A 14,860-nucleotide genomic window follows, 5' to 3' on the forward strand; every position below is an offset into this window, starting at 1 on the left:
AACTGTATGTTAGTCATTGCACCCATGGGTAATTTTAGCCTCTCTTTGACGTTTTTTTTTCCTGCTGCGCCTCGCCCACGCTTGTACGGAGCAAGATATATTCCGCGACCTTTCATAGCGCGACCTTCCATAGCGCGATGATGACGTTTTAATTCTTCCAGTTGGCGTTGCGCGACTTTGCTATCATTCACCGCTTTTGCAACACCCGCCACTCCACCGACTAGTGAACCGAGAACTCCCAGTAGAACTAGTAGAACTGGTAGAAATGGTGGAACTGGTGAAAATGGTAGAACTGGTAAGATACTACCCCGTTTTGCTATTGGAAGTGCTCGTTTTCGGATTGCTTTCTTGGGCGACTTCTTTTTCTTTATGCCAATGCCGATTTTCGTTTTGACTTTCATGGCAGTCCAAACGACTGCAGCAGCAGCTCTCTCGCCTAGAATTGAATCTTTCGAAGTTATGTATGATATTTCCACGCTTTTACAGCGAGAATCTTATCCGCCGTGTGCCGACTAGCGAGATTGTTGCTACGCGAATATCAAGCGAGTTCCAGGGCTACAAAATTGATATCCAGGAATGTGTAATTCGATAGGAAGCGCATTTATCGCGCAATTCAACAGACCGTTGACGACTGTGACTTTTGTCGATTGCATTCATTACAGTCCCTGATCAGCGGTGCCGGACTGTCAATATGCGTTCGCTGCCACGGACGATTGTAATGTTCCAAACACCGACGATGCTGCTGAACCTCTGGATCGATTCTTATATGTTCAGGGAGTCTGTCCCACAAATCGTCAATATACTTTGCAAATTCGCGTAATAAAACAATCTTCGGTATATATTTCAACTGTTCGGAGGTTAGCTCTCGAATATCACGAGTATCTGTCAGAAGGAGCAACATTTTCTAAACTGAGCGTTTCCAAGATCGACGCGTCTATATATAGTTCAATCGCAATGATCCGTTAATAAAATCAATTTTGTGACTCGCGGAGGAAACATGCGGTTCGTGAAGCAACCGACGTCGATACGTGTGACAAATTTCGATAATAGAACGCAATCAATGCTTGAGCAAGAGGCGCGCAGGCATAGAAACATGCTTCCGAGCACCATACGCGGCATCATATGCGGCCCCTCGAATTGTGGCAAGACGAACGTTCTCATCAGTTTGTTGGAAAGTCCGCACGGCCTACGCTTCGAGAATTTGTACGTGTACTCGAAATCGTTGCAACAACCTAAATATCAATACTTGGAAAATTTACTGACACGATAAACAAAATTGGATACTTTACATTCTCCAATAACAGCGACATGATTCCAACGACCGAAGCGCTTAAAAATTTCATTTTTATCTTTGATGACGTAGCATGTGACAAGCAAGATACGATAAGAGAATACTTTGCCATGGGTCGTCATTCGAACGTTGACCGTTTTTATTTCTGTCAGACGTACGCAAAAATACCCAAGCATCTCATACGGGACAATGTAAATCTTCTGATTCTCTTTAAACAGGATAGTACCAACTTGAAACATGTGTATAACGATCATGTGAACACTGACATGTCATACGAGGATTTCAGTGCATTGTGCCGCAAATGTTGGCAGCATAAATATGGTTTCGTAGTGATTGATAAGGACAGCTCAATGACCAACGGACGATACAGAAAAGGATTTAATGACTTTGCAATGCTGTGAGATGTTCAATCGTCGTTGCAACTTCAACATGGTAACATCTTCAATGTCCACGAGACAACCATATAAATGATGAATAGTAGCGTGAAGATCGAGGATTGTGAAAAGGTTGCGAAAGAGATTGCGAAAACGAGCGAATCGATCCGCAAGAAGTATCGCGCTTTGAAAGCCGATAGAATAGTGGAAAATGCCGCATTGGAGAGACACTTTAAACCTATTATTGAACCTCTCAAGCAAATCGGGAAGCAGCGCTAATGTGGAAAGTAACGTTGATGTTAAAACTGAGACACCATTGCTGAGTATAAACGTCGAAACAAAGAGTGTGATATTAAAACCCGAAAAAAAGATAAAGGTAAGGTAAGACTTTCACCAGTCACATTGACTCCGCCGAAACGGAAACTATTAAAAGATCTTCCGATAGTTCCTATATCAACGGGAACTCTACAATATGAGCAACTATATGGAATATCACATGAACCTTCACCGATTTACAATATATCCATTGATGATGATGATGAGAATGTTTCCGAAACTCCCCATGAACCGGTAGTATCATCCGTTAGACGTCAGTTGCGAACGTACAAAGTTGCGAACGTACAACAAACTTTACATAATCATTTTGGTCCGTTGGGTCAAAAATATATGGGAGCTGTGCTAAGTAGTAGAAAAGATAACACCATAGATTATATTTACGGCGTACGTCTTAGTAACGATGGAGCGATGCTTGGTGATAAACGTATTGATGTGGACAGAGACGATAATATAATCATAGACGAAACAGGATACATTGAAACACCCGGTCTCTACGAGCTAATATTCAAAAGAATCCCCGACGATTCTGTGTACACCGAAGCTTATATGCAAAAATACAAAAGTATACTATTGACGACGAATACTCACAGACGCGGGTACCTCCCGCAAAATCCTATACTCGGTAACAAGGGACACAAATATAAACATATAATCGCGCCCCTAGTATCACATGCGTCGAGCGATAAAGTGGCAGGAAAAGATTTATACGCATCGCAAGCTATGATTACCTTAAATGACAGCAATATCGATTACGTGCATTGGGATGATCCCAACGAGCTGGTGGATTGCGATTGCTTGAAGCTTCGCGCCAAGCTGGCAACAACGCTCATGACAACGAAATTTTATCGATTATCGAAGAACTCAGCGAAGCTGGTCTTATTATAAATTAAACAGTGTGGCACTGACATGAGTCAGTCAGTCGGTACAGCTTGCTCCGAAATGCCGATGCATAAGTTGGAGTGCTGTCAGAGAGCAATGGTTCTCCGATCGAAACGCATGAATGGAATGAACACGTTAAAAATTACGTACATGAAAATGCCCTTTGTCTAACCGCCAATAGTAAAGGTTTAGATGGTAAATGTTTTGATGCAAAACTGTACGCGGTACATAATGTACCGCGGCCGGAAGCCTTCAATGACGCTGCACACAAAAATTATATGGATGAGAGTATAAAGTCTGTAAAGCTTCTGCTGCATCAGAGTAACGTTGAGAAGAAGCAGTATGTAGATGAGAATGTTAAAAAATTAATGGATTGGCTGGAAGACTATCGGAAGAAAAACCCACAGAGTATAAATAGCATTCATGAGAACATAGAACGAATTTTAGACTGGACAAGTTCAGAGATAAAGCAATCAAGGAAAATATAAAAGTAGAATATTACAGTTAAATTGACATATAGTATTGACATAAGCATGAGAAGAATCATCACAAGCTGCAATGGCGAAGCAATCATCAAAATTTAACAAAAAGAAGAAAAGTTCAGAGAAGCAGCTCATAGGTAACGAAAAGCAGCGGTTGGTGGAGGAGTTGCACGCTCCAGCGAGAAGACATTTTCCTCGTAGACACGTCGTGATGCGTGGATATAATGATCTTTGGCAGGTTGACCTGGTAGAGATGCGTCCTTACTCGCGATTCAATGGAGGCTACCACTATATACTCACTCATATCGATATGCTGAGCAAATATGCGTGGGCTGTACCGATGAAGAGCAAGAGCGGTAAAGAAGTAGTCGAGATTCACCAGGATATTTTAAGACTCTGGAAGATGTCCGAAAAATTTGCAAACCGACCAGGGAAAAGAATTTTATAATGCGGATCTGCAGAAACTCTTTAAAAAACACGGTATCAATCATTATTCTACGTACTCGGTAATGAAGGTGTCTGTTGTGGAACGATTCAATCGCACGTTAAAGAACGATATGTGGAAACTATTTACGTTGAATGGAACATACAAATGGATCGACTCGCTACCATGTCTTGTTGCCAAGTACAACACGCGAAAGCATCGAACTATCGGTATGTGCCCTGTCGATGTTACACCTAAGATCGCCGATAAGCTCCTACATACAGTATACAACAACGTAAAGATCGCAGAGCTTGCGAGATTTGAAGTGGGTGACTCGGTACGTGTGAGCAAATTCAAAACTATCTTCGAGAAAGGTTACACGCCGAATTGGACCACCGAAGTGTTTAAGATCATCAAAGTACAGACGACCAGCAACCTATCTGCTTGAAGATTCTCGCGGAAAGTCTATTACTGGAGGATTTTACGAATACGAACTGCATCGCGCTGCTAATACTGACGTTTATCTCGTGGAAGATGTTGCGAAAAAGCGGCGACAAGGTTTTAATGAAATGGTTGGGATTTGACGACTCGCACAACTCTTGGATACATAAAGAAAATGTATTGTAACCAATTCTTTATTATAAACATTTTTTTATTACAATATCCTATTATAAACAGCTTGTAATAACCCATCTTTTTATTATAGTTAACAATATTTCTTACAAATAAACAAATATATATGTACAATGATCGCTTTTCATTTACAATATACATGTATGTACAATGATCACTTTTTTATTTTACAACGTTATCCTGTAATGTCCCCATGGTAAAGTGTCTGTTGAGTCTGGTACGATATACCGCATGTCATCATACGGACTCAAAGCAGTTTTCAGTTCGGACACGGTGTAGACTTTATGCATTTTGGATCGTAAGCATTACTGACGATGTCTAAGCTTTTCGACTTCGTCTCTCAGACACTGCATATAATCATCAAACGTTATAGTTCGCGTTACGACGTTGGTCTTGACACCTTTCGCCTTCTTCGTGTCCTTTTTGCTGTCTCCTTTTAGCGCATATATCTTTGCTCTAAGTCCGACGAATTCCGTCATAATCGCTCCGTTATTTTCATTTTTCATCAGACCCGGTCCTTCTTGTTGGCAAGCGGTATACCGTACACGTTATCAGCGGAATAATCACTCGTATCAAATTTAGAAATATCGCGTTTCATGTGCTCGAAAATATCATCGCATTGGATATGGTAGATTAAACTGTCAGTATCGGTGTACATTACTTTACATCTGTTCTGATACAGGGGAGACATGTACTCGTGATGAAATTCGTACAAGCAGGTCTTGGATATGTCAAGGATACACATACCCACATAGATCGGCTTGTTGAATTTCACCTCGAGTTTACGTAGCTCAACGGCGATTAAATTTTCCGAAAAGACACTTCTGTTATGAAAATTTGGTCTCGCGATCATTGCCTCAGCACCGTATCGTCCGTTCCATTTTGTCAACAATTTTACGTCTACGTGATTGCGAACGTTTTCCATGGTTTTACCGAATACCGCGTTGTTCATCAATTTGTACAAATTTTTCTCGAAATCGTTTGTCGCGTGTGTTCTAAACTGCGTGCTAAGTTCGATATAATCGCGGAGCCATGGGGATTGCGCAAATTTGAGTATGCGGTGTATCTTTCCAATACGAAGACCGTGGCGCGTGCACTGCTGCAGGCTGCGATAATGAATCACATAACGCTGTTTATTGTATAAGGTTACGAGAAGCTTATCCTGCCTTTTGTTCGGCGGTTTGTCCTGCGTCGGACAGAACGGTAGGTCAGTGTGCGCGTCGTGCAGACGTTGCGGATACTCCAAGTGGACCTCCAGAATGTAACCTATGGGTGAATCTAGCGCGATTGATGATACGTCGAAATTCGATACATCATTAACCCATCGAAATTCGGCGTATGGTAGTTGTTGACCCCAAAAAGTACATTGCCCAACCGTACAAGTTATTTACATCGAAGTACATCAAGTATGATGATGGCTGCAATGGATCGTAAGACTGCATATATTTGTTATTGGCCTTTGTGTATCTACTGGAACATTGACTAAGACCGCTGCGAATACCGCGCTCGATGAACATGACCATGTCGATATCAGTGAGCAATTCGAAATTAATGCCCGTATGCTTCAACATAGCATCCCACGTAAAACCAGGCAAAGTGTAATAATACGCGGGATCTAACCCGTAACTTTTGATACAACTATTGCGGAAATTTTCAAAAATATCGGCCAGTAACAAGACATCAGTCTTCAGATACAAGTCGCTATATTCACCCAAGGTTTGAATGGAGAACCGCTGCCAGACGTTCGCGGCGTGCGCGTAATCGCTCTCGGATACCGTGTCACCCGTCAACGAACTGTAAAATGACTCGCGCGGCGGTAAACACCGATCCTGCAGCTTGTCCGCACAATCAAGGTATTCGTACGAAAAGACACCCTTTCGCGTCAATAAATCAAAATCCTTGTCGGACAAATTTGAAAATTCGGACCGAACAATTTTTAATTTATCATTGTTGAGAAAAGACGCCAATTTATCGAGACTAGACTGAGAAATTTGTACGAATCGATGAATCGCAATTGTATATAATTTTTCCATTTATTCCTACTATCTATCATGTTTCCTACAATCTTTGTAAACGAAATATATTTCTCTTTGGTTATCGGTAGTACAGTGATTGAACCTACGAAAGCGGTTGCTATATCTTTGATGATGAAGTGCGAATTATAACCGGATAAGTTGTGAAAGACCACAGGAATGCAATAACTGTCTCGGTAATTTAGATTGCAATTGGAATGCGCGGGACTTCTGTACTGCCCAGTCAGGTGGCAATGATTGGGCACACGTGTATCATCCTTTGCGAATGATTTCTCGCACACATGGCACAGCGTAGCGTTCCGAAATGTCTCCCACTGTTCTTTCGACAAAGTTTCCATGGAGACATTTGCAGACAAAATATCCTTTACACGATGTGCCAGTTCTTCAAGTTCTTTGACAAACCACGAGATGCAATCCGGATCACGACGACATCGATACGCGGATAACGACTCGTCGTAGGAACATCGCACGTAATACGCTATACTAAATACGCTATGATGTTGATACGCATACGAACTCGTTTGTTCTTCCTTCGGTGTCTTCTTCAGGATGCATTCCAAGTCGGCGTAAACTACAAAACGGGACTCGCTCCTTCCTGCAGTAGTTGGTGAAGTTGAGCCATTTGTTATCATCGTTTGGCAAGACGATGGCGCAGTTATTCATTTTTTGACAGTCGACTGTGTGGCTCTCAAGCTTCTCGCTCGAGCTGAAGTAATGACATCTGGAAAAAATATTATTTGTTATTGGTATATGTCACATTATTTGTTATTATATATGCCACATTATCAAGAGGCACGCCGTGCCTATTATACGCGAAACTGCGAGTTGAAACGAGGTGAGATATTCATATCTCAGCAATGACTGAACCGATCGACGTTTTTTAGTCCCAATCGATTCAGCCTTAAAAAATAGAAAGAAAAGTGTCCTAGTGTTTTTTGTGTACGTTGTCTCCAAGCATATATATTTTAAGACAAAGACCAAATTACGGAAAATTTTGATTCAGTAAGAAAGTAAGAAAGAAACGCTAGACCGCCGAGGAGAGGGGATTTGTGCATCTCGTTTTTCCGACACCAGAAGCGTTACGAGCTCGCTGAAGAAGCAAAGAGCTACGAGTGCGAGTGAGCAAGCGATAGAGAGTAAGAGAGAGAAGAATATTTTTTGCTAGAATACAGGAGGTGAAAATGTGTGACAGAGAAAAAGAGAGCGAGAATGAGAGAGAGAGAGAGAGAGAGAGAGAGAGAGAGAGAGAGAGAGAGAAAGAGAGACAGAGAGAGAGAAAGAGAGAGAGAGAGAGGGGGGGGGGAGAAAACGGGAGAGAGAACGGGGAAGAGAACAGGAAAGAGAACGGGAGAGAGAACGGGAGAGAGAACGGGAAAGAGAACAGGAGAGAGAATGGGAGAGAGAACGGGAGAGAGAACGGAAGAGAGAACGCGGGAGAGAACGGGGGAGAGAACGGGGGAGAGAACGAGGGAGAGAATGGAGGAGAGAACGGGAGAAAGAACGGGAGAGAGAACGGGAGAGAGAACGGGAGAGAGAACGGGAGAAAGAACGGGAGAGAGAGCGAGAGCGAGAGCGAGAGAGAGAGAGAGAGAGAGAGAGAGAGAGAGAGAGAGAGAGAAAGAGAGAGGGAGAGAGAGAGGGAGGGTGGGAACAGGCGAGAAAGAGAACGAGCGAGAGGGGTGAAAGAGAAAGGCATAAAAAGGTGAGAATGTTGATATGCGTTGGTATGTTATGACGCACGTCATTTGATTGCCGATCAGCTGATGCTGAGCAGACGATGTGATGAGCTATGCCATCGAAAAATCAATACCGGTGTTTATTGACTCGTCGTCCAGAGTGATCGCCCTTCAATTATAAGAACCGCTTCATACAATTTATAAGTGCAGGTATTACGTGCTTTAGCTGATTAATTAACAAGTAAGTATAAATTAATAACATTTATATATTAATGATGTATGTACGTGACGCATATATAAAATATTAAAAAAATATATATTTTCAAAGGTTATTATTATACATAACATAAGTTTTTATAAGTAAAACTTATCAAATTATTTTTTTTGTAAGATATAAATTTACAAATAAAACTTATATAAAACTTACCTTTTTAAACAAAAAGGTAAAAAAAAGGCGCCATGTAAAAGCGCAACACGTATTGTGTTATTTTTAGAAATATCAAACTCAAATTATTTTTTTTAATGTATATATATGTGTACATAAATTTTTACAAGTAAAACTTATAACTATAATAAAACTCTGCAATACTATTCTACTGTACAAAAGAAGTGATATATTAGAACAGTAGCGCCAACTGAGAAACCTAACATATATATATATATATATATGATTATTGTATACTTAACTTAATATTTTTAGAAATCTCAAATTCAAATTATTTTCTTTTTTAAGATATATATTATAATATATGTTATATATTATATATATATATATTATAATATATGTACATAAACTTTTAAAAGTAAAAATTATATCGTGTTATAAAAATTTAACACGTTTGTTAATAGTGTCCAATATTTAAAAAAAATATCTTTTTAAAGGTTATGTTATTCAAAATATTCAAGGAAACCTAGCTTACAAGTAAAATTTATCATTCTTTATTAGGACACTGAGTTATACTCGTATGGTTATTTTACTTGTTATTGTAACAAATTAATTATTATAACAATGCAATAAAAAATATTTAATATAAAAATCTTGGCGCGGCTGCACCAAAAACTATATCGAACTAAAACTTGTTTAATACATATATAACAGCATTTTTATTATAATATTCTATTAATTATAATATTAATTATAATATTCTATTACCTATAATGAAGGTTTATAATTTATTTATTATAATACTATATAAACTTAAATAAAACGTTATACCGTATATGTATAAAGAGAATTTACAAGAACACTTTATTATAATAAAAATGCTGTCATGTATGTATTAATCAAGTTTTAGTTCAATATAGTTTTTTAAAGTCAAATTATATATCACTGACATTTCGTCAATTATGATATAATAAGAATAACATCTTTGAATAAAAAAATATCAAAATATATAGAATATATACACATTCGATATGTATATTCTATAGTGAAGGTTTATAATTTATTATAATACTATATAAACTTAAATAAAACATTACACCATATATGTATAGAGAGAATTTACAAGTACATTTTATTATAATAAAAATGCTGTCATATATGTATTAAACAAGTTTTAGTTCGATATATTGGGTGAGTGCAAAAGTTCGTGCGGAGTTTGTGAGTAAAAGTCACACAATGATTAGGCAAACAAAAATCTTTATTCAATCAATGATATATTCTCCATCGTTTTCTATAATCTTTTCCCAACGTTTTGGCAGCATACGGATGCCTCGATCATAAAAACTGCGCGGTTTAGATTCGAAGAACGAAGAGACGCCGTTTTTTAAGGCCTCGAAAGAGTTAAAGTTTTTTCCATTCAAATAATTTTGCAATGACCGGAACAAGTGATAGTCAGATGGTGCGATATCAGGAGAATACGGTGGATGCGTTAAGACATCCCATTTCAGGCTCTTCAGTTTGCGCAGCGTCTTTTTCGAAATGTGTGGTCTGGCGTTGTCGTGATGAAAGACGACTCCCTTGCGATTTGACAAAATCGGACGTTTCTCTTTTATTTCTCGATTCAGATTGGTTAATTGGCGACAGTACTTGTCCGAATCAATCGTTTCGCCAGCGGGGAGAAGCTCGAAATAGATTATGCCCTTGCAATCCCACCAAACAGAGAGCATCACCTTCATCGGGTGCAAACTGGCCTTTGGCATTGCGTCACCATGCTCACCTGATTGTTTCCATGTCCGTTTGCGCTGAACATTGTTATAGAGAACCCATTTCTCATCGCCCGTCACTAGTCGATCCAAAAACGATTCGTTATTGAGCCGCCCGAGTAAAGAAACGGCTGCAGAAATTCGCTTGATTTTGTTCTTCTCGGTCAGCAAATGGGGCACCCATATATCGAGCTTCAAATCGAATCCCATCTTTTTTAAACGCCGAAAAGTGGTTGATCGGTCAACGTTTAGTGCTGTAGCAACTTCTTCTGTTGAAATTCGCGGATTATTGAGCACTAAAGTACGCAAAACATCGTCATCAATGTCAGAAGGTCGACCAGAGCGTGGCTCGTCTTCAAGGTTAAATTCTCCGCGCCGAAATTTAGCAAACCACTTTTCCACACTTTTCCACTTTTCGTTTAGCTGGTGCTTCATCCTGATAAACATCCTGAATGTTTTTTACGGCTGCGGCAACGTTTATTCCCTTCCGAAACTCGTAAAGCATAACATGCCGTAAATGCACCTTATCGATACTCATTTTTAAAGTGATATTTCTCGAAGCAGTTTGTATGAAAACAAATGATTTTGTTTTTAATAACAGCTGAAGACGTCACCTTTCCAACGTTATATAATATGTAGATGGAAGTATTAATGACAACACTTTACTTACGCTTATAACTCCATCTATTGAAACTCCGCACGAACTTTTGCACTCACCCAATATTTTGTCATCTTTCAAGCAGCTAGCGAATCCCATTTCGTTAAAAGATGCTGATTTTAACTCAATGAAGTCATCGATGCTTTTTTTCGACTTCCTCGGCAAATTGAAAGCAGGAACACACGAAGTGATGTTGAAGCGACCGGAATAGATGATAATTCGTAGGAACAAGGTCTGGAGAAGAAACCGCATACAGAAGAATTTCCCAGCTCAAAGAACAAATGAGTTCCACAGTCGTTTTGCTGTGTGTGGCCGCGCATTGTCGTGTAGCAAAAGCATCTTGCCGGATTCTGCTGCCAGTAAATGGTATTTTTCTCGCTCGATTTTATTACTTAAATTAATGAGTTGCTGTTGATAATGTTCAGAAGTAATAATTTCACTGGATTTTGACAACTCATAATAAATAACGCCATTAAAATCCTGTAAAGTACTCAATAACATTTTTTTTGTGTGAATATTCGGTCTTGCAGTACTTGTTGATGGCTCATTCGGATGAACGTACGATTTTCATCGTTTGGATTTGACGTACAATATTCATTTTTCATTATCAGTCACAATTTTATGAATACAGTCCTTTTATTTGAATTGTGACAGCAGATACATTGCCATCTCGTAACATTTCATTTTGTTCTCCGGGGTAAGCACATGTGGAACTCAACGGCCTTGCAATTCTTCCAATCTTCTTTAAGCGTATGGAAATAACTGGTTGAGTTACATCAAGTTTTGCAATAAGTTTCTATTGCGTCTGACAAGGATTTTCGTTTAGAAATTGCTCTAAATTTTCGTTTTCAACTTTTTTTGGCGTACCACTGCGTTTTCGGTCAGTAAAATGAAAATTGCATTCCTGGAACCTTCAGAACCGCCTTTTACAAGTTTTATGGGTTACTCAAAGATCCTCAAATTCACAACTACACGGATTATCCATGTTACTAGAAAAAAAATTGTCGAAACCGTTTTGCTTTCCAGTGTACGTGACATCTCTTTGTGTGTGTATCTCTCTTCATATATCTATCGGTGCGGTTCTGCTGCTGCGCGATCTAGTGATGCTAGAAAAACGATGCAGTTTCAGGTTTACCGTAGTGGAGGGGATTACACATATAAACACAAATCTCAGTTCTGTATGTGTTATCTTCTTCTCGGTGAATCCGAAGTCGCATCGCCCTTCTAGTATCACTATTATAGTATGTATATGAGCAACCAATAATTGATATTATATTATATTGTAATTTGTTCTAATTTCGTTTTATAAAACAAATATGTTATATATGATACATGTATCATATATAATTTTATTGTTATTTTATTTGATATGTTATATACAGGGTGTCCGGGATGTTTTGGAAACGAAAAATTGTGAAGATTAATCAGATCAAACTGAGAATAACAGTCATGTACCATTTTGCAAAAATCGCAATAGTTATTAAATTATTAATTAAAATGTTTTCCTTTGTTTTTGCCCTTGTTTTTTAACTGTTGCACTACTCAGGGGAATCGGTTCTCTGATATAAAAATGTATGAGATTTAAAGCTCATTTATTTCTTAACAAATCCATATTTTAATTATTTTTCTACGACCTGTTTTGATAAAGTTGACGTTTAGAAGAAAATGTTATGAGTTCGGACATAAATCCTATCGAGCATCTATAGGCAGTATGCTGAAATGAAGAGTAAAAAAAACATAATACTCAAATATTAGCAGCATTTTACAATGCTTTACAAGAGGAATAGAACAATGTAAAATAAGAAGAAATCAGAAATTAGATTTACAGTATGCCCCAACAAATAGAAAAATTGTTAAATACGAGAGGAGGCAATACGCACTATTAAATTTAAACACACACACACATATACACGCACCGGACAGATTCTTGCCACGTCCACGCCGTTGACCTTGGATAACGTTAAGAGCAGGACACATACACGCACACATGCCTATGCACGCACTCACACGAGATTTAAATCCGATCATCTATCACCACATGGAACATCTTAATCGAGTTACATATTAATTTTCTTTTTGAAAATGTTTTCCACGATAATTTTTATTCTGAACTGCAGATTTTACAAAAAAAGGTTTATTTTGTAACATTTTCTTCAAAACTGCATAATTTTATCAAAAAAGATCGTAGAAAAATGATTAAAATATGGATTTGTTAAGAAATAAATGAGCTTTAAACCTCATACATTTTTGTGTCAGAGAACCGATTCCCTTGAGCAGTGCAATAGTTAAAAAACAACTTTTTTCCCATTAATCGAAATCTATCAACATCCGCTATTTTGTAAAACATTTTTGACTGGTGACAAGAAATGTCCCAGCTTTAATTTTCGCTTTGTTTTATCTCAATATAATGATTTTTAGCTAAGTTATCAATACTGAAAAATGTTAACTGTGCTAAAATTTAGTATTTCTTTTTTTGCGGGTGACTGTATATTGTTACAATAGTGTCCTAACTTTTGTTAACTTATCAACTTTTGGAAATTTCAAAATCATCAAATTAACAGAAGTCAGGGCGCTATTGCAATATGTTTTTGAGACCAAGTAGAGTAAAAAAAGTCTAGTACCACTTTTCCTTCCGACAAACAACAAACTAGCGACAAACTAGCGAGATATCGTAAGTTAAATATTGAAAAAGTTATCAAGTTTTCTTTAAATATCTCAAAAAATATTAGACAAATAAAAAAATGTTTCAGACAGAAGTTGTTAAAATTAATTGGTAAAAAGAATGATATAATAAAAAACTGAGGTTTTCATTTAAGAAAAGTAATGATCAGTGAATATCTCAAAAGTGACGCTATCTATGAATAAATTGATACAGCTATTTTATGTCCCCTTTGAAACCATATAACTTTTGTTCGAAACAGTTTTGTTCGAAATAGTATCTTCTATATTTTTCAAGATATTTGCTTGGGACATTTAAAATGAGATATCCTATATGCTATAGATATTTCTCCAACTACCAAAAGTTTGATCTAACTGCACAGTATATACGAATAATTTTATCTCTAGTTGAAGATTAAACAATTTAGACAGTAAACTTAATGCAAACAATAATGCGTTAGGTCAGTTTTATAATCGCCTCATTAGTGACCAAGACGATTGCAAAATTTATCGCAAGCGAAGTAACCACACATTCTCCGTGTGTCACGATTTAATTAAAATTTGCAATTCTGAGGAGCAATTCAAAGTTATTTAAACAAGCGACCTTCGGATTGTTTGGAGCATTGTATTTTAATAAATGTATAAATATGTACGTAAGTAATGAGTGGCAAATATGTACGTACGAAACTCTATACTGAAAGAAAAACGTTCAGGATTATTGTGCATATAACTGCATAGTGAACTATTTATAAGCGGAGAACTTTTTTTGTAATAATAAGTTTTAATATCAATTTCATTTTAATATTTAATATTATATTTAATTTGCGTTTTATAATATTAAGTGCTACTATATTAATTTTGCAACACACAAACTGCAATCGAACCAAATTAAATAAAAATCTTGTTAAATCGACAGTCTGTTGTAAGAATATAATATTGTTATTGAACGATAAAGTCAAGGATGAAACAGTTAAACAATTAATAAGATTAAAACGTAATTACGTATTACGATTAATATGTATTATATAAATGTTTTATCGGTTATTGAAAGGTTGATCTATATGTGAGTAATTCTATTTATCCTTGGTTGAAAAAGTTAGTTAAAATTGACAATCGATAATGGTCTGATTAGTTTTATGACCTTTTTATTAAGTTAAATCTTAAGATTGTTACATAAATGAGAGATTAAAAGAACAAGAAAATTTTCCCGAAACAACCGAGATGGTCGATTGGTCATATATAACCATGAAACTGAATTCGTTTAATTC

General features: G+C 37.4%; 1 protein-coding gene across 1 annotated transcript; it reads right to left on the bottom strand.

Annotated features, from left to right (window-relative positions):
- Positions 1-4,924: 4,924 nt before the first annotated feature.
- LOC112590375 (uncharacterized) lies at positions 4,925-7,084 on the bottom strand. The gene is made up of 3 exons (XM_025306669.1): positions 6,542-7,084; positions 5,795-6,401; positions 4,925-5,697 (listed from the first exon to the last, which is right to left on the bottom strand). Exons 1-3 carry the CDS (start codon positions 7,082-7,084, stop codon positions 4,925-4,927), a joined length of 1,923 nt encoding a protein of 640 aa, XP_025162454.1.
- Positions 7,085-14,860: the final 7,776 nt, after the last annotated feature.

This window comes from Harpegnathos saltator, unplaced genomic scaffold (genome assembly GCF_003227715.2).
Source record: "Harpegnathos saltator strain DR-91 unplaced genomic scaffold, Hsal_v8.6 scaffold796, whole genome shotgun sequence".
NCBI classification, from domain to species: domain Eukaryota; kingdom Metazoa; phylum Arthropoda; class Insecta; order Hymenoptera; family Formicidae; genus Harpegnathos; species Harpegnathos saltator.